The sequence below is a fragment of the Camelus dromedarius genome, chromosome 26 (assembly GCF_036321535.1).
Source record: "Camelus dromedarius isolate mCamDro1 chromosome 26, mCamDro1.pat, whole genome shotgun sequence".
NCBI lineage: Eukaryota > Metazoa > Chordata > Mammalia > Artiodactyla > Camelidae > Camelus > Camelus dromedarius.
The window spans coordinates 19,284,957-19,306,493 of NC_087461.1; the positions used below are offsets into that span (position 1 = coordinate 19,284,957).

The 21,537-nt window shown below is 41.6% G+C and overlaps 1 protein-coding gene and 1 pseudogene across 6 annotated transcripts in view; one reads left to right on the forward strand and one right to left on the reverse strand.

Moving 5' to 3' along the window:
• The window catches only part of ARHGAP12 (Rho GTPase activating protein 12), a 106,640-nt gene that overhangs the window by 70,094 nt on the left and 15,009 nt on the right, over positions 1-21,537 (reverse strand). For 4 of the 6 annotated variants that reach the window (XM_031444883.2, XM_031444882.2, XM_031444881.2 and 1 more), the window contains exons 2-4: positions 19,340-19,378; positions 18,031-18,146; positions 16,919-17,666 (exon numbers count right to left, since the gene is read on the reverse strand). In XM_031444883.2, coding sequence (XP_031300743.2) covers positions 16,919-17,605 — 687 coding nt within the window. In that variant the 5' untranslated portion in view covers positions 17,606-17,666; positions 18,031-18,146; positions 19,340-19,378. The remainder of the gene's footprint in view (positions 1-16,918; positions 17,667-18,030; positions 18,147-19,339; positions 19,379-21,537) is intronic. The other 2 variants (XM_031444880.2, XM_064479490.1) reach the window with 1 other exon arrangement.
• LOC105086867 (U6 snRNA-associated Sm-like protein LSm3) lies at positions 13,576-13,887 on the forward strand (annotated as a pseudogene).

Consider the following 21,537-nt stretch of genomic DNA (forward strand, 5'->3'; position numbering starts at 1 on the left):
TTTTTATTAAAGTTATAAATGTAATGTCGAATTTTTAGAAAGGGTTAACAGTTATATAAGGTATAAAAAGTAAACCATACCAAAATTCAAGTCTTCTTTGGAAGGACATTACAGACTAAATTGGAAAAACAAGAAAAGGACTTGTGCCAGTGAATAAAGTAAGGTCTCTGTTTGACGATGCATATGCTAATCAGGGAACAGAAGATATGCGAAGTCATACTGTTCAGCATCTTCTGACTTAACGAGAGCCTTTTCTGCTCTCCTTCATTCACTTATTCCTTCAAGATCCATTCAATACATCCTGACTGACGGAACAGAAAAATGTAACAGACAGATCTCTGTCAATGAAAAGCCAGACTCACAGCAGTAAAGTGCATTTCTCAGACTTTACATCATAAGCTCTCCCCTCAAAACACTATCATATCAGTTTTCCATAAGAATATTAAAATTGACAAAGGGTTACCAAACATAATATAAATGTGGTGAGCAATGTCATATTTAAAAAAATAAAAAACTTGCCTAGGGAAGTAACATTATCCCTACAGACTGTGAAATAGTAATAAATGCATGTGCTGGGGCCCCAGACACATCCCAGGAGGCCCTACACAACATACGAAATGCACCGAGTACACACCCCAGCACAGATTGTACACCAACACACCAACTGTGCATTTGTAAAGAACTTTTGTTTGCCTCCTCAGAAGTTGGAAAATCTCTTTTGACGGGTCTCAAACAGAAATCTAGAGTTTAGAACTGTCGGTTTTTCAGTAACATTTTTCTTCAGCAATAACAAAAGCGAATGAATATTTACTGAGCACACTCTGTTCGAGGCACTTGACTGACTCATGGAGTTTCATTATTCCTCCTCATGAGGAAGTTGCTGAACCAAAATGCAAAACCAGGTCTACTGATTTCAAAGTCCAGGCTATTACTCACCACCCGCACTGTCTCCACCAAGTAGATGCAGGAACAATCACTTCTCAGAGCTGTGTTTAATGAATACTTTTGTTACCACAGTGAAAAATATTTTCAAATTTAAGAACTGGCACATTCTCTCTCCCTAACAATACGAACAGAAAAACACTAATGAAATATTAAGTGCTAAGTTACTCCACTTCAATTTCATTTTGCCTATCTTTTAGTAAAAGACTTGAGAACATTGCTCTATACTTTCTAAAACATGCCTGGCACAGCAAAAGTAGCCATTAAGTATTCTGGCTCATAAAATAATGCCCTCCTCTCTCCGAGCACGGCAACCACACAGCTCAGTGCAGATTTCAAGTATTCCTCCCACTGTCCCCAGAAGTACATTCTCACTTCTCAGACTCATCAGAACAGATGTTCTGATTTGGGGTTTGGAAAGTACAGCTGCCACACCATGACACCACCAAAAATCCAACCTCAACATGTTGGTAACTCTCCAGCCAATCTCACTATGCAAAATAAAAACAGGATGATTAACAGTGGGAAAGAGTGTTCCACTAGGAAACTGGTTACTTGATTCAACACTGCAAATCACTGAGTGCCTGTAAGTAGGGGGCACTAGGTAATTTTAAGCAAGGAAGAAATTCTCAAGATTAATTTTCATGGTTCTTCACAATTTCGAAGTAATAAAAAAAAATTACTTGGAAATTACAAAATAACTGCCAAGACACACCCAACCAAGTTCTTTTTAAAATGAGCTTCAAATACATTTCTGACTACAGCAGTATACCTGTCTACTCTCCCAAAGCGACGGATGGGACACCCTCCCACTCAATGAGTTTCTCAAGGAGACAGAACAACTTCCACTGAGAACCTACAGCTGAATTATGTGCTAAGGTACTCAAGTAACATCACTATGGTCTTCATCTGTGGAGAAGCTACTCCATAGACAAGGCCAGATGCCTGGGGTTCTAATTAAGAGGCCAAGAATGGTAAGTAAAATTCAGAGTCACCAAAATAAGATTAAGTCCACATCTATAGGATTTTAAATTAATGTCACAATAAACAACACAGAAATAAAGAGCTCACAGAGTAGGAGAAACAAATCTTTCGGTTTAGATGTATTTTTAATATGACAAAGAGAAAAGTGAGCATCTACAAAAAAAAAAAAAATTATAGTCAGAACCTATCTAACCAAAACTGTTACCTGGGATTTTTCCACATTTTCACTTTAGCAGAATTAGACAGATGACACTTGATAGCACAATTTTTTTTTCCTCCAAAGGTAACACTGACTATGCCTCGGAGAAACTACAAACGAACAAATACACTAATACAAAGACAAGTAAAATTCATAATGATGACAACTACGGAAGTCTGACTCCTTAAAGATTCAACAATCCTTCACATGCTACTTCTGCTATCGCTGGAGACTGGACTAAAAGGCACAGAACTGTGAGCTCCTCAGGGGCAGAGACCAGACTAGACTTGGCATCAGCTCCAGCACAAGGAAAGCCTTTAATGGGCGGTGAATTCAACACAGACATTGGATACTCAATTAGGCAGAAATGTCTGCCCCCCAGAAAAACTGATTGATGCTTCACTGCATTAAGAAGTACGTATTTATTTATTCCCTAAGATTTATATCAACTATCTCCTTGCCTGAACTTGCTTCAAATTTTAGTTCGACAAGCTAAACAGAGAAGAGAATGGCGCTGATTCATCTTCCAGGGAAGTACTGAGAACAGCGCCAGCGCTAACTGAGGGGACACTCCCACTGCGGACCGAGCCCAGGGAAGACCCCAGGGAAGACAGATACAGAGGGGCAGCGCGCCCCTCGCACCTTCGGCAAGCTTTGCATTTTCTAACTTCAGCTTTGCATTTTCTAACTATTTTAAATGGTCTGAATACAGGAAATCCTTCCTTCCTCTTTTCCATCCTTACTGGAGACACAAGTCTTTCACTTCTTGTCATTTCTGTTTCTGCAGAATCAAGGTTTTCAGATCTTGAAACTGTTTTCACACTGTGCCCTCCTTGTGGGGATGTGACTTTATAATAATTTTTATATAAGTATGAACTATTTCTAAAGCAAGAAATTTTCAACATTTTAATATTACTATAGTTCTTAAAATTGCGTATGTTTACAACAAAAAGATTCAATTTAATTCACTGTATTGTTTAAAGACCACTGACAATATGCTTACCAAACTAAATGGTAATAGATTTTAACAAAGAATTCATCTCTCTAACTGAAAAAGAGTTTAGACAAAATGCATTTAGCCAAATTTTAAAACATATTATCAAAAAATTTTATCATCATCAAACCCTAAACCACTAACATCCATCCTGTACCTAGACATAAAGGCATCGGATTCTAAGGAGAAAAATTTTGCAAGGCCTCAAACACCACTTTCTCTTAGCCAAATGCAGATTATTTCACCAAATTCTCAAATTGTTTTTATCTCAGAGCCCCTTTACACACTTAAAAATTACTTGGAATACCAAAGAACTTTTGCTCATGTACGTGATATATACTGATATTTAGTATTAGAAATTAAAACTAGGAAACTTTTACATTGTTTGCTAAATTCATTTAAAAATAATAAATCTTACATAGCAACATAAATATATATTTAGAAAAAAAATGATAGTCTCTCAAAAAACATTAGTGAGGAAAATGGCACTGTATTATATTTACAAATCTCTTCATTATCTGGATTCTCATAACTGCTTCTACATTAAATCTGTTGCAATATGTTGTTTTGGTTGAAATACATAACGAAAAAATGACCTTATTCAGATATATAGATGAGTAAGGCTTTCTATTTTATTTGTATTTTATTTTAGTAGGCTTTTCAGATAATTGTGGACATTCTCTGACATTCCTCCAAAACTCAACGAGTAGTAGTTTCTTCAAGATTAGTTACAATGTGGAATCTAAAGTCACATTAATTAACTATTTTGCACTTTGTCACATTAAAATCCATTGGTCTATCCTGCCTTTGAATGACTCTTGTATACACCATGCATTGCTCATTTGAAAAACATTAATTCACTGAGTATGCTTATTTTCCACATGTTGAAACATTTCATTTTACAGTATCAAAACAAACACAAAATCTTTAATATCACCACTGCTTTCATCAAGAAAAATCTTGAGACTGAAGCTATAAGCTATCATGGCAGATACAAGTCTTCAAGATTCTAATTTTCACTTGAAAGCTTGAATTTTATCATTTGCAACAAAAAACAATTATTTTTTTTAAAGTGATGGGCTTACTTTGTTCATTTCTGAGAAAATGTCTAACAAATGCCCTGCTGTGAATAACCAGTCTGTCCGTCATTCTTTCAAGCAGAATTGGTGCTCCAATTTTTAAAAAGTGACTGGTTAAACTTACACCTCAATCAAACAAGGTCAAAATTCTGATATAATTATTTTTAAGTATCTTAAGGTAGATATACTGCCTTGACTTCATCACACACTGAGAACATGCAATTGCTTCTTCAATGTAAAAAGAAAGTTACCCAGGGGAAGGGTATAGCTCAAGTGGTAGAGAGCATGCTCAGCACCCAAGAGGTCAGGGGTTCAAACCCCAGTACCTCCACCAAGCGGAAATCAATTCCTCCCCCTAATAAAACAAACAACACAAGAAAGTTATCCCTGCCCACCTTACAAAGCAGCTGTAAAGCAACCACATGTGGAAGCACCTATCCCAGGGCTTGACACAGTACAGATGCTCAACAGGCAGTGGTGGGTTCCTTCCACCATCCTCTCACTGTAATATTGGTTATTCTCATGAATCCTCTCTAGTTTTTATTTTTCTATTTCTCATTTAAAACCAAGTAGTCACCTGCCTACTTTCCAACTACTTACAAGTTACTGAATTCCACTCTGTAAGACAGAAAAACAGACAAGTAGTATTCAACCACAGGTTTCAAAAAGAGGGCTTCAGAAGTCAAGCATCCTGTAGGAAGGCTGCAAGAAATAAATTTCTCTGGCTGAGAAGCCTATTCCTGCTCCTCTTCCTTTGATGTACCAAGTTACATTCATGATTTTCCAGAAATTTGAGCTCAAGTGTAACCACAACACACTTCAAAATAACTGTTGTGATAAAACTGTTTGAGTCGTCATTCTGAGTTTAAACCATTTGTCTGGCATTTACTGAAGCAATTGCTAAAGATATTCTATGCATACAGATGAGATTTTTCTCAAGAAAAATGCAAAAATGTCTCCACATCTGTTGTTTTTGTTGATATGTCACCTAGATTAGCAAATTCTTTCCTACAAAGAAAACAGGGTGAAAACACAGAACATTTTAAATATACACATTTTTTAATGACTCTATTAAAATTGTGTCATCTTTCAACCATCTTTTTCTGTTACTCTACTACAATCAGACTAAAATTATACGTGTGTACAACATACATACATATATATATATCGAAAGAGACAGAAAAATGCCCAGTATCGCAAGTCAACTGACACTGTGACTTTAATCTTTAAACATAATGTCTAAGAGCTTAAAATCACGGACTGGAAAACTCAGGCATTAAAGTCTATCAGAATTGGTCTACAGACATGAAGAATTTTATATCCAATTGACTTTACACAGTATCCAAGAACTCTACAACACGAGGCACACATCCATTCCATATTCCAAAGGACAGGTACAGCCCAATGCACAGCAGATACTCGTGCCACATCAGCACCAGTTCTGACTGCCTCCCATGCCCCTTTCCAGGTGCCAGCACCACTACTGTGCCTTTCTCTGGTTACCATCCTCTAAATGATGCGATTCTGATGGGACTGCCAATCACGCTCCCCTGCACACCTCACACCTTCTTTATGAAGGGACTGGCAGTAAGCGCAGTTCTGACGAAGCAGAGTGCTCAATCTACCTGCTGGAGACGAGCAGCAGACTTCATTCAGCTAGGATGAGCTGTCCCTGCAAAGGCTTTTACATGGGAACTTCCTGGCCTTTCTTTTGGCTCTAATTGTGATGATAAAAGCCTGGAGCAGTCAGTAGCTATAACCTGTGTTCTGGGTTCTCCAGGGAAACAGATATAAGATGTGTAAATAAAGAGATTTATTTCAAGGAACTGACTCATGCAATTGTGAAGGCTTGGCCAGTCCAAAATCTGCAGGGCAGACTAGCTGGCTGGAGACCAAGAGAAAAACAGCAGTCTGCTGGCAGAATTCCTTCTTACTGAGGGGAGATTCTAGTCTCTGTCCCAGCAAGGCCTTCCACTGATCGGACGAGGCCCACCACATAAGGGAGGGTAATCTGCTTTATTCAATTTACATGTTAATCTCATCCAAAAAACACCCTCACAGAAGCATCCAGAATAATGTCTGGCCAAATATCTGGGCACCATGGTCAAACCAAGTTGACACATAAAACTAACCATCAAAAGTTCACATCAACTGTAGACGTATCATATAAAGTTTTTTTTTCCTAATCAGTATTGCCTTTACTATACAGATTATTCACTACATTATTTGTTGTCAAAAGTTTGCTGGAAGAAATAGACAGGATACAATCCTTGGCTTTAAAGACTGCAATCTGAAGAGAGTAGGAAATGCCAAAGGAAATTTTGTTTTGCTATTCCTATTTTATAACACGCAGAACTCCTTTCTACTTGAAGTCTAATCTTCAGAACTTCCTACACTGAATTAGCATCAGTCTGGGAACTCCATCCCGGCCAGCCCTCCCCGTCTTTCAGGGCAGTTGGTGTCAAGGACTGACCTGGCACAGAGTGGGTGTGATTTGTGACCACCCAGAGACTCTGTCTCAGAAGAAAAGGGTATGTCAGACAGCTATTATCTGTCTGCCTGGCACCTCTCCCTTATTCTGGGAGCAGCATATCTTTTGAGGAACTGTTTCTCCTCAGATTCCAACCATAAAGTTTGGGTATGGTCCAACCATGGCCCTGGCCATAAATACAAGCATATCTGAAGCCAAGGCAATTCCTTCTCCAAGATTTTCTGCATAATAACTAGGGAAGAAAAAGAGATACACTAATAGAAAAACTAAGGATGTGACCCTAGCACTTGTCAGCAACTTGCCCACAGCCAGGTGGAAGAATTCTGTCTGGAAGAATGACAGAATCCAGGAGAGAGAATCAGACATGACAGACAGAGAGGATAAAAGGAATCCAGACAGGAAGAAGACCCTAGTTCCAATCACCCCAATGCCCAGGTGAATAAACCCTTCCTGCAGTTTGGTTACACGAGCCAATGAATTCCCTTTGGCCTAAACTAGTCACAGTTGGGTTCCTACCATTTACAACTAAGTTCTGACTAATACATAGGAATCAAAGCAGCAAAGGTAAATAAAGCCAAATTCATCTAGGAGTAATGAGGGAGAAGGGCAGGTGAATTTAGAAGAAAGGTAAAAAAGAGACTAACTTGCCTTAGAAAAGGAAAAGGTGAGAAAAGGGTCAGGAAAAGAGGTGAAAGGGAAGGAGCCTTCCGCAGTCTGTGGCCCAAGGGCACCGTCCGCACGAATACACACGCAGGCACTTTTTGGAAAGACGGTTTACGGCTTTCACTAGATCCTCAGACAGGTCACAACCAGACAAAGAGGAAAGGGCCTGATAAACAGATCGATGCTAAAGTAAAGCAGGCCCTATGTTCCAGAAGGAAGCTAGGGATAGGTAATGAAGCATTTCCTTTCTATTATCAGCAGTTTCTGAGAAAAGACCCCCGGCAGTTAGAACCAGGAGTTCTTTTCCTGGGAGAAGGCATGGTCAAAGGAAGTAAGAGCTGTCATCCGAGAAATCTCAGTTAATTTTGCCTTCACGTTTGACCCAAATGTAACTCCAAGCTTACCTAGCTCCTCTCCCAAATTTCCATCTAATTAGACATTTATGCCTAAATTTCCTTAAAGAAGATTTATCAGTTTTCACTTTATAATTACTTTGCCCAAAACTTTCACTTTAAGAATCTGGGCTTGAAGGACACCTTGAAATGAGAGCAAAATCTGGTCACTCTAGTCTCCAGGACTGGCCATACCTACGTCAGCAAGACGGGAGAGAGCTGAGACCATGTGAGGGGGCTCTCTGGCGCCAGGTACACACAGCAATTTCACACAGAGGATTTCATTTAACTATAACAACAATTCTTAGTTCTATTTTTAGAGGTGAGAAAATCACGGCTCAGAGATTAAGGGACTGGCCCATGTACCTACAACTAAGCAGCAGCAGATTTCAAATCTCAAAGACACACTGGTCCTGACTCAAGTTCAGACACCGCACTGCCCTAAGCGAAAAAAAAAAAAAAAGAGAGAGAGAAACTGCTACTGCTTCCTAAGATGCCAAACTTGACCCACATTTTACTGAAGAAAATTTTATGTTACAAATACTGAGGATTAGCTTTACAGAGAAATTCACCAAAACACATTCAAGCCATTATACAGCAGAAATCATCAGCCCCCAAATCTCCCAAGAGTCCTAATTTTGGAACTGCTCTAGCAATAAAGGAACCAAATAGGAAGTTTGTGGTGAGTCTGAGCAGGTGACAAAGCAGAGCTTCAGAGAATTTAAGGAAGCTCAGTAATGGCCCCACTGGTTCCAGCAGCACGGCGGGGTGGGGTGGGGCGTGGGGGCTACTTAACAAAAAGATCCATCAACAGCGAGCGTGGATTTGGATGAGAGGGGACGTTGTTAGCTGTTGCTGCACAAAGCTAAATCATATCTGCTTTTAGATTCGGCACCATCTTTGTGGAAACAGACTTGGGAAAATCTCTAACAAATCTCTAACAAACACAAACCTTTTATACCTAATCCTGAATTAACCAGAAAATCCAATTAGCCTGAAAAATTATGTCTCTTGCCATTCTCCTTTGTATAATAAATACTGCTTGTATAATAGATTATTCTTTTAAATATTCAGAATCATACTGTGTGAATTGCACACACAGTATGATTCTTACTTTATAAAACTACAGATAAATATATGCATGTATAATTAAAATCGGTACTTAATTTTTTTAAATCTGTATTTTTAAATACAATAAACATCTTGTATTAACAGTCCACATAATTTGGGAACAAAGACTAAAAGGAAATATTTAAATACCTTTCAATCAGAAACAAAGCTTAAAACTACAATTAGAGAATTGATTTTGTGAACCCAGTATAACCCAATATAACACCTCAAAATGTTGATGAATTGTTCCATATAAAAAATTTTCCAGATTAATTTCAGATCAGATGTCAAATGCCAGAAACACATTAGTCCAGCATTGTCAATGAAGAAATTCTTTCTATAAACACATCTGCCAACATAGAAGGCTAGTAGAGAACATAATTTAAACATTTCTAGATTTATAGTCATCATAAATATTCACACTGTATTTAATAAAATGACTCTGAGCCTTACAGAACTTTGGCCTTCTTCTCAAAGCCATCTCTTCTCCTCGCACCTTGTCAGCCTCAGAGACAAAGGTCTACCATTTCAACTCCCGGGTTTTAGACCATACTTTCTAACAATGGGAAACTTGATACCCAAGGCTGGTAAGACACATATATTAAAGGAATATTCATGAGATCATTAGAGAAAAACAGGGTTATCAGGAGCAAAGTGTACAGTTTTGAAGGCTGTTCTAAGGTTTGGAGCTCCAAACCAACACGGATTTTCAAAGTTTCATCTTCAAATCAACTATTAGTATGACCTTTGAAAAGACCTAAAAATTTGCCCTGAGGAAGATACTGCATATGATGTGTCCATTTTACTGGGGAAGGTGGGGGGTGCAAATTGAATTTTATGGTTTTTGACTCAAATTTTGGAATCTCTCTATTGCATTACAACTTTTTACCCCCAACTCCATCTCTCTGGTAACTTTATTCATAAAGCCTATGCTGTGTCAAGGTCACAGCACTTCCAGATGACTGTATTTAAACAGAAACACATATCTTTGATGGGACATTAATCTAGGTTTCCCCTTCCCTCCCATGTATCTGTGGCTAAACACTGGTGGTCGTTACAGAAGCACTGGGCATATCTACGATGTACCAGGGTCCTATATACTAGGCATCTGACACACAGAAATAAACAAGATATGGTTAACAACTTGGCCTGGAGAGCGCAGACTGACAAGTGAGAAGAAAGAAAACCATCATGAATGTGATGAGGACAACAAAGGAACAGCACAGGGCGCAATGGAAGCTTCTGATGAGAGGACACCCCCCACCCCTAGAAGTAGAGCTGACGAGACCGTTAAGAGGTCAAGACAATGAATACCTAAAAACTACCATTAAAAACTTACCAATCACATCCAACTCTGGGAAAAGGGAGTAAACGTACTTTATCTTATTCCTCACACTAGGTATAAACAAAAACACTGGACATAATACATGAAATAAACAGAAGACAGCTCTGAAAGGCAGAGAGAAGGGAAACCAACTGTGACCTCAGGACCCAATGAGCAACATGCTGGTGAGTTTCTGTGTTTGCTTTTTGTTTGTTTTGATTTTTTTTTTTTTTTTAGTTTTTGTTTTGTTTTGTTTTTCTGCCCTGGGTTTACTTTTGGCTTCATACATCCCAGATTTAAAGAAGGAAGTCAGCAACCCAGAAACACCAACAGGCACAGACCAAAAAACCCCAACAAATCCCTGCCCGAAAGCCAGCAGAAGGGCCAGAAAAGGAGAAGACTAGCAAGACTGAAACGGTCAGACATTACCGCTCTACTGCAGCCAAACACCACAGAACACACCCACAGCCCCACCCGCAGGCCACCAGCAGGGGCCAGCAGGGCTGCAACACAGCACCCAACCCCTGCCAGGGTGGAATCAGAGGAAGCAGGGGAAGGAAGCAGGGTGACCACTGCGGTCGGGAACAAGAGCCCACACACACAGAAGAGGCTGAGTGGAGTCAGACTCACCACTGCCAGGGCAATGGGTCATCCTCTGACCCCGGACATCAGTGCAGGCTGTCAGGGCCAAGCAGAGAGGCACTTCGACCCCTCCCAGCCAGGAAGTAGCAGGGAGACTGACTGCGGAGCCAGACACTAATGAGGAAATTCTTCAGACACAGATCCTTGAGGAATTTAAAGCCTCTGGTACCCACAACTACAGCAGACACTAAACACAGTCCAATTTCTAGCCAGATTAACGGAACACTGCACATGAGAGGCCTGTTTACTTCCATCCCTATCAACCAATAAAACTTGTCTAACTCTCACCAGAAATTACAAGGCATGGCTAAAGGGAAGAAGGAATCACGTAAAGAGATAACGTGAGCATTTGAGTCAAACTCAGACACGGCACAGATACTGGCATTATCAGACAGGGAATTTAAATAACTTCTAGTGGTATCTTAAGGACTATAAGGGGAAAAGACAACACACAACAACAAATGAGCAATGCCAGCAGAGAGATGGCAAAATCTAACAAGAGAATCAAAAAGAAATGCCACCAGTTAAAACACTGTTTAACAGAAAGAGAAAATGCCTTTGATGTAATGATCAGCAGACTGGACATGGCTGGAAAAAGAATCAATGAGCTTAAAGATGTCAACATAAATTTCCCAGTCTGAAAGCAGGACAAATACCAGAGATCCACGAATACCAAAATGTAAACAACAATACAACAATGAAAAAAACAGACACACATAGCATACGTCCCACCAGAAACCATGTAAACAAAAAGAGAGTGGGTAAAATATTTAAAGTGTTGAAAGAAAAAAAAACCACCAACAAGAACTCTACACAGCTAAAGAAATTACACATCAACATGAAGCAGAAATAAGTACTTTCTTGAACAAACAAAACAGGGAATTCAGCACCATCAGACCGGCTCTGCAGGAAATGCTAATACTGTTACCACGGCATCACTCCCCACATCAATCCACAGACTTAAGACAATCCCTATTAGAATCCCAGCTGGTTTCTTTGCAGAAATTGATGAGCTGATTAAAAACTTCACATGGAACTGCAAAGGAGCCAGAATAGACCAAACACTCTTGAAAAAGTACAATGAAGCAGGAGTAACACATTCCGATTTCAAAACTTACTACAATGTAACAGTAACCAAGTGCAGGCTGAAGGACAGAGGGACAGACCAATGGAACAGACTGAGGATCCAGAAATAAACTCACATGTCTATGGTCAACTGATCTTCAACACTACTTAGGTGTAAATCTAGCAAAACTGTACAGGACTTAACACTAAAAACTACAAAATGCTGTTGAAAAAAATTAAAAAAGATCTAAACAAATGGGGAAATGTACAATATACGTGGACTGGAAGACTCAACATAGTAAGATGTCCATTTCCTCTGAAATGACACACAGGTTAATGCAATTCCTACCAAAATTCCAGTAAAATGTTTCACAGATACGATTTAAATCATGAGGCAATTTAAAACTTCAATTCCTCTAAAATGTATAAGAAGAAGGAAAGGAACTAGAGGAGCTGTGTTAGTTCCCTGTGGCTGCGGTAACAACTTAGTGCCAACAGAGGCTTAAAGCAACAAACCCGTATACCCTCACAGCTCTGGAAGCCAGAGGTCCAGACACAGCACCCCAGGACTGAAATCAAGGTGCTGGCAGGGCTGCGCTCCCTCCAGCGGCTCGAGAGAGTCCTCTGCCTGCAGCCGCATCCTTCCTGACATCAGTGCCACCACCCTCACATCTCCCTTCACTCCAGCTTCACGTGGCTGCCTTCTCTGTGTGCGGTGCCCCTCTGCCTCTCTGCCGACTAAAGAGCTCTCCAAACTCAACAGTACAAAAGCAAAGTGACCAATCAGAGAATGGGCCGAAGTCGTCAAGAGACATTTCAATGAAAAGGATCTACTGATGGCAAATGAGCACGTGAAAGATGTTCAACATCACTAGCTATCAGGGAAATGCAAATTAAAATCAGGAGATACTATTACACACCTATCAGAATGGCTAAAATAAAAACAGTGACGATACCAGATGCTGGTGAGCACGCAGAGACCCTGGATCACAAGCGCTGCTGGTATAAATGTAAATGAACAGCTAGTCTGGAAAAACGGGTTGGCAGTTTCTTGAAAAATTAAACATGCAACTACCATATCATATAATTAGCAATTATACTCGTGGGCATTTAGGCCAGAGAAATAAAAAGGTGTGTTCACACAAAATCCTGGGCAGAAATGTTTAAATGCAACAGCCCCTGGAAACCCAGATGTTCTGCACTAGCACAGCCCATCCAAACCACAGAACACGAGTCAGCGACAAAGGGGGCCTGGATCAGTCTCTGGAGAACTGTGCCGAATGAAAACAGCCAATCCCAAAAGGTTCAAGAGCCTATGAGACCACTTATATGACATTCTTGAAACAACAAAATTATAAAAGTGGAGAACAGATTAGTGGTGGCCGGGGCTAAGGAGGGATGGGGTTGGGGGGGTGGCTACAAACAGGCCACACGAAGGACCCTTGTGTTGACAGAAATTCTCAGCATCTCGACTGTATGATGCCCACGTGCTGACTGGGACACCACAGTAGCTCTGCAAGACGTCAGCACTAGAGGTCACCTGACAGGGGCACGGGGGCTCTCTCTACATGATTTCTTTTGTTGTTGTTTTTTGGGGGTTTTTTGGTCTCCACATGATTTCTTACAACTGCTTATGAAACTACAATTATCTCAAAACGTTTAATTAAAGAAGACTGATCACAGAGTTTGAAACGTGGCAGACGACGCGGACCAGCAACAAACCATCAACACCGCAGAAGAGCCCCTGGTCCTCATCAGGTTCAGCCTGGATGAGCAGATCCATGTGACAATGGGAAGTGACGCAACGCTTTGAGGCAGGCTGCAGGGTATGACCTACATCTAAACATGACGCTGGGAGATGTGGAAGGAACTGTTAACAACTACAGAAACTGATGAAGAAACGTACAAAGAGATACATCAATCAACAAAACGGATTATTTCAATGCTCTTTGTCCGGGGAGATGGTGGTGTGCTAGCTGGCCTGCCGTTAAGAGTTGGCTGAAACAAAGGATTTACCCTGTGAGGAAAATAGGAGACTTTGTATGACTGACTCTTCAGATGCAAAAGACACTCAAAAGAGAAACCTGCATACATTTTGATATTAAGAAATGACCAAGACTTCTTCCACTACTGAAATAAGTTGATTTGCAGACAACTCACAAATCCTTCCGCTCAATGGCATTTTACTGTTTCTATAACCTTTTCAGTAAATGTGATCACCAAGATGCAGAACTCTTTTTTCAGGGGCTGATTTGCTCCATTGTTTTTTCACACAATTCTGGGTTTTTTCCGTTAAATTAAATTTTTATTCCTTTTTTTGACTTAAAAAAGAGAAGACTGATGAATGATAATACGTCAGAAAAATGAAAATCTCCCAGCAGAGACAAGGGGGGAGGGTGTGAGTGCTGACTGGGAAGGGGCTCACAGCTGTACGTAAGCACTAAGCCATACGCTTAAGATTAGTACAATTTACACATATGAATATATGCTATGCCTCAATGAAAAATTATTTTAAATTGACATTTGATTATTAATCTTGCTCACTGTAATAATGGTAACGTATAAAAATATTTTTAATTGTCTGGAAATTTATCCACAATGAAAGGTACCCTGCAGCAGAAGCTGTTTAGGGGAGCGCGGAGGTCCCACTATGACAGGCTAGGGAAGGAGTGGGAAGTGAGCACGTATGTGCAGCTCCTTCCAAAGCCGCCAGTAGGGAGTGGTGAGGCGGCACTCGGAGGGGACGGTGCTGTGGAAGAGCTTTACTAACACAGGAAAACACGAGCAAATTCACATGCTGAAGGAAAACACCTGGTAAATACCGAGTCTAAAGCCATGAGCGCAACACTACACAATCTTTAGCAAAGGTCTGTGGAAAGGAGGGCAAAGCAAACATGAAGAGCCTGTCCCCGTAGGAGAGGCAGCCCCGCACTGCCGGAACCAGGGAGGATGCCTGCTCCATTCCTAGGTCTGATGGTGGAAATGACAGTAGCAGACATGCCAGCAACACGACATCTGAACGGTACTGATGTGCTCTGTGACAGCCAGCCCCCACGGTGGCCCCCACGGCCCCTATCCTGATACCCACACCTGTGCTGGCTCCCCCGACACAGAGAAGGGCTGAACTGCACCATCAGGAAGGTGTGACAGTGTGCCACTGCCAGCTCCCACCCTGTCCTCTCAGGACGGCTCCTTTCGGGGGAAAGCTGCTCACGACATTCAAGTATCTGAAAAGAGGCCAACCACACCACGTGAGCGAGCCACCAAGAGGCAGCCGCCTGGCCCTGGCCAAGCCTTCATAAGATGGCAACATAATGAGAGACCTGAAGCCTTTAAAACCTCTAACCAAGCTGCTTCTTAATGACTGACCCGCAGAAACTGTGATGTAATGGATGTCTGTCTGCTGTGTTAAGCCACCAGAACTGGGAGTCATTTATTCAGCAGCAGCAGGTACCCAGCCAGGTAAGCATATGAGATACACAACAGCCCACTGCATCCTCAGCAACTCTGACCCCCACGTTAGGAGGACGAAACTGAGACACACCAAAGTCAAGTCATTTGCCCCAATTACCTGACAACTGGTGTGATTTGGAGCCAGATTCAAATCTAAAGCCTGCATGATGAACTGCCAGGCAGGACATCCTCCCCAAAGCAGATGCAGACTCCCTCCCGTGGCTTTTACTTCAGCATGAAACAGAAGGGGAGAACTGAAGGACACAGAAAAGGTCTGAAACCAATAATCATGACGAGGTCTGGCGAGAGAAATCTAACAAGATTTCCCAGCAGCCCAGGAGAGGTTAGGAGCCACGAGTGTCCCAGTGTGAACTGAAGATGACCACGACGAAGAGGACACAGGCTGCCGGTGTCCCCACACGGAACACGGAAGGAACTTCAAGTGCGGAACAGCAGTGAGGGCCAGACAGCAAAGGAAACACACGTCTCCCAAGTCCAGTAAGTCCAACAGGGAGCCACCAACAGAAAAATTCCAGACACACTATATGTTCTTCGTCAAAGTATCGCAAAGACTAAAGACTAAGACAAGAGATGACTAACAGACAGTGCTCTTCACCTAACTGCCTTCATCTCAAGCATCAGAAGTTTTTCTAGAGAACCTTCCCCTTTTCCTATATTCGTTCAAAACGTCTCAAGAAAAACTGAAACTCGCGAAAGGAAAAGAACAAACTAGTTCCATTACAAGCCGACCACAAGTAAGGGCAGCTTCACACCTACTGACTCATTTAAATTGATGACTCAATCTTACAACATAGCTTTAGGCCAAAAGTTTATCAACTTACAAATTCACCTAAAATGAAACTTTTCTAATACACTCAAGTTTCAATTTCATTAGTGTGCTTTTGTCACTTTACTTGAAAAACTGGCACAAACGAATCCCAAAATAAAGTTAGGTAAGAAGGGGGAAAAAGAATCAAACTACAGATACAAAATTTTATTCAGGCTAATGTTCAATGCAAGACACTTAAAACACAAAAGTGCATGAAAAGAACTAAAGGTTGGTGAGCTCTCTTTATATATATATATAAATATATATATTTAACATGCAAAGTTCATGAAAAAGTTTCAAAGAACAAGAGTTAGTCATTAACATTCCTGTGACATCTTTCCTCATATAACCATTATTACCTGAAGACTTAGTGGAAACAAGTCAAAGTGAGTGCAGCTGGAAAACAAACTTTTTCTAGTAAAAGAAGTATCATCATTGGGTACACTACACAAATCCTTTGTACTTTATGCATAATCAATAGAAAGAAAAAAAAAAAAGAAACTTGTCCACACTTCAAGTGGCTCTAGTCCTGCCAAGGAACAAGACTTAAGAAAACCTTAAAGGGAGCCTCCATCAATCCTACAAGGTTTTTCATATATTCTCTCTCTTTAACTTTGGATAAAACCCATGTATTCTGAAAACATAAGGCAGAACAACCAGTTCTTAAGTCTGACAAATATTTTAATTACAATCTATAATTCAGCTTTTCTGAAGGTGGCCCAAGTGTCTCCTCGTCCACTTTCGATCTTACCCTGATCTGCTCCGTGGAGCTGCTGCTGAGCTCGTCGCCGGACTCGGAGTCCTGGCGTAGCCTTTCTGAGCCTTCTCCGGTCGAGTCCCAGGACTGCTCCTGGGAGAAGCTCGCTTTCTCTGCGTCCAGGAACTCGGGACCGGGAAAGTGACCAAAGAAGCGCGTCCTATTCTGGCCAGAAACTTTCGGAGAATGTGAGTCACTGGTGAACTTCCCGTTATTATGGGTCAGGTCCAGGCTGAGAGTCTGACCTGGGCTGTAACTGGGTCCAAAATTCTGATTGGCATCACGAAGCAGACCTGATCCTTGAACAGATGACGATGGCTTTCCGAAACTTGAGAGCTCAGGCGGCTTGCTCACATTTTCTGCCGCTCTCTGGAGGTGGAGGCTCTGCACGGCTTTCACAGAATTATTTGGCAGCCCCCTTGCCTGTTTCACGGGCGGCATCAGAGCTTTGCGGCCGACCTCCTTCACGTACTGGGCGGGCACGTAGAACGCTTTGGAGTTCTCGTCTGGCTTGACCTGCCACCAGTCGTCATTGGTCTTCTTCACCAAGAGGTACCGCTCCCCTTGCTTTATGACAATCTTTCTGTCCTTGGCCTCATATTCGTAGTCATACTCCACCTCAATGTACACCTGTCCTGGGACAATCTTCCCTCCTCTGTCAGCCATTTTCACCAGTAACATTCACCTCTCAAAAAGGACGCTTTGCCACATTATGGCTCCGTGGTTTCTGGGATTAATACAGCTATTTTTATTTAAATGCAGGAAGAGAATGGAGGAAAAAAGTTAACAGTTTGGATTTTTAATAGTCATTCACAAGCACCATATAATAAAGAACATTACCTTCAAACCTCAAACCCAGAAAGTAAACATGTGTCTACTACTGTACGTACTGTCCTGCTTTAAACACACTCTCATCCTAACTGTAATCCACATTTTTCAATCATTTATGACCAAAACCAAACCAGTGACTGGAACAGTAAACATGCTGACCAGCCAGACACACAACTATCAAAAATAAGAGAGAAGAACTTCCCTTCTTTTCACGACTACCTCAAACCTCCTTCACATTCTTAGAAAGACTCCCTAATAGTAACTGACACACTCACCAAGGGCCAGGCATGGAGCTAGGTTCACTGTTTGCATTCCTAAAACCGTCTTTGAAGTTAAAGCTGAATTTCAATGACTCTGAATTTCATTCAACGACCTTGTAGTTCTTTACTTTCTAAAATGATCAAGTGCATTAATGAGTTTTTTTAAAGAAGAAAGATATCCAAATATAGGTTTCATGTTCTAATACAAATGGATTAAAAAAGCACTGGTATTTTTAGGCAAAATACACACACAGATACAGCAAAGAAACTGCTGGTTTACTTTTGTTTCCTCTTATATCCACCCCAGGAGGACCACAGTCCTGTTAAGCTGAATCCCACAAATGCCAACAAATAACAGTCTCTTTACTTGTAAATGTTAAAAATGCACACACACATACTGTATGTACACATACTGTACGTAAGACACAAAGTCTACTAGAAATACCCCTAAATTGGCTTGAGAAATCTAGGGGTCAGTTTTTCTTCTATACCAATTTCAAACACTTTAGTACCTCATAAAACACAGCATTCAAGCTTCAAAATGATCCAGCATCTTGATTTTGCTACAATTCAAGTCACACCCCAACCACTGAGGGATGAATTATGTTCCCCAAAAAGGTATGTCTAAGTGCTAACACCAGGACTTGTGAATATGACCTTATTTAGAAACAGGGTCTTAGCAAATAGGATCAATTTGAGAGTAGTTCACCCTTGATTAGAGTGGGCCTGAAATCCAATGACTGGTGTCTTTATAAGGAGAGGGGGATTTGGAGACAAGGAGGGGAGACACACTGGGAAGACCACTGAAGACAGAGGCAGAAACTGGCAGTGAAGCAGCGACAAGCCAAGGAGCTGGAGCCCTGCCAGCAACCAGCAGGCGCCGGAATGGGGCGGGCAAGGCAGGACTGTCCCCTGGAGCCCTGGAGGGAAGCACAGAGGACGTCTGGTGCCAGAACAGTGAGAGAATGAGTTTCTGCAGTTTTAAGTCACTCCGTTTGCAGCACCATGCCACACACTCAACCTAACACTCCAGGAGCCTCAGGCAGACCCAAGGAACTCAGGATGCTGCGACGCACCAGAAATGTGCATGCAGGGTCCCGAATCCACCTACCAGCACCCGGGTACCGCGTGTGATGTTATTCACACTGCACGTGCAGTAAGCCCCACACCCCTCCCGACAGCATCCTCTGGGACAGATAAAGCCCAGGGGATAACTAGTTAGTCATACAATTTCAGCAACTAAAGTTTACTTTCTAGACAAACTACCTGAATAAGTTTAACATAGTAGTGTTGTTTCAAAAAATAATAAAAATTAAAAACTTACCTTAGAAAGAGAACTAACCATCCAGTATCACATTTAAACCTATAAAAAAAAAATGAAGTTCATTAACTTTGACCAAGATAACTTACAGAAGGCTAGGCACCTAGTGTTGCTCATGGTTTCAGAACGGCCACAAGGAGCACAGTGCAGCTTGACGCATCACGCCTGTGCCCAGCACCACCCTCCAAACACGCACAAACACACAGTGCGCTGGGCCCCTGCCCCTCCTGCTTCATTTCTACCTTGCTTCAAGATCATTTCCGCCCTTATTTTCTGTTCTGACACAAACATCTTTTTAAACTTCTAGGAGAAATATCTTTTGTAAAGTCGTTAAAATGACAGAGCTGTTTCCCAAGTTTATGATACTGAGGAGGTTCAAGAGAATGAAAACAAATGTTAAAAGCTGTTGGGAGTCACTGCGTCATTCCCTGCAGATCATTCACAAGCAAGTACACCTTTGCAGCAATACACCTGGGGGTCATCAGCCTAAGCCAGTGCTCAAACTCAGAACCACCAAGAGCGGGCGACCAGATCAGATTCGGTGAGACACACAATGCCACCTGTTGTGCTCTCGCCAAAAACATGTTTAAGCTTAAGCTAATTATCAAGAAACAAACCCAGAATGTGAGACATTTGGTTAGAAACAGACTTGAACTCTTCAAAAAAAAAAAAAAAATCAATTTCACACTGAATGAAAAATGGAGGGAGAGTCTTCTAGATTCAAAGGAGACTGACACACGACACCCAAATCCACCTGGTGATCTAACAGGTACATAAGACTCAACCACATCCAAAATCTACTTCCTCTCTCTACCCCACCCCCGCCCTGCAAAACCTGCCTGGTCTTTCCTGACACAGTAAATAGAAATTCTAATCTTCCAAGTGTGCAGCCTTTATTTTCGTGCATTACCAGGACATTAGTCACCAGGAGTTTTAATCCGTTTACCTTCATAAAAGTTTTTCACGACAACTTTTCAAAATTCCACACTGAAATACTTATCCTGGGGTGATGTGGTTTTTTTCCTTTTACTTTCCAGGAAGTAATAAAATCAGAAACATCCCTGAAGAAACTGAAACGGGTGAAGGAATATGCGGAAGGTCACAGGGGCTCAAGCATCCCCTAACTGGTCAAACATTGACCCGCAGGCATGGAAAAAAGGGAAACACAGAGGAGAACGAGTAACCTTCACGGTTTCATGGGGGCAGCAGAGGGGCTGTGGGCTGGAGACCACCACCGCTGGGGGCAGCCTCGCACTGCCAGGCTTCACGACTGCGCCTTCCCCACCGACTACAGAGGTGGGGAGGAGTTAGGGAGAAAGGTAAGCCAGTTTCACTATGTTCAACACCCAAACTACAGTTTTAGTTAAAGGAAATGAGAACTGGGGGAGCACTGAAGATGGAGAAGTAGTCAGAAGACGTCTAGCTGGAACAGGCGGTCAGACACAAGGCAGGGGACAGGAGCAAGGGCTAGCACATGGAGACCAAGGGACTGGGACAGATTTCTAGTTACCACAGGGATGGAGGGGTGAAAGAGGGGACTCCCCTACAGAGAGATGATTAACATAATAAACTTCTAGCAAGTCGTGGAGCAGAAATTATGGATTACAAGCCAAGGTCTAGGAAAAGTTGGATAAAATAAATATGAAGAGAAAAGCCCCACTGTAAACTATAGATTCAAATACAATTAAAATAATTGTGGGGTAGCTCTAAAAACTTAGACCCAAGCGAAATTGACCTGCAAACGTGTGAGCAACCTATGGGGCCTATTTTCATTTAAAAACATAAGCTGTATTTAGGGCAGTGGGTACGTCTCACTGGTAGAGCACGTACTTAGCACCCATGAGGTCCTGGGTTCAATCACCGGTACCTCCATTAAAAAATAATAATAAGCAGCTGTATTTTTTTTAAATGTTTGTGGTTTTAATTTTGGTTTGTTTCTTCCTCTAGTCCCCAGTTCTTCTCTTTAGATTACGTTGAGCACTCTTTACCCTGGTATCTTAAACCCCTCAAGAGTTTCAATTAGAATCTCTCTGAATCTCACTCATTCAACTACGACACCCTCTGAGCACAACACCTAACTGAACCGCATGCTCCACTCACCGTCCACTCAGCCTTACTCACCACACACACAACTAAGGACCCAGCCTCCAGTACAGAGTGTGCCTGTCTACTGCCCAGTAACAACCACTGCTTTTCTCTGC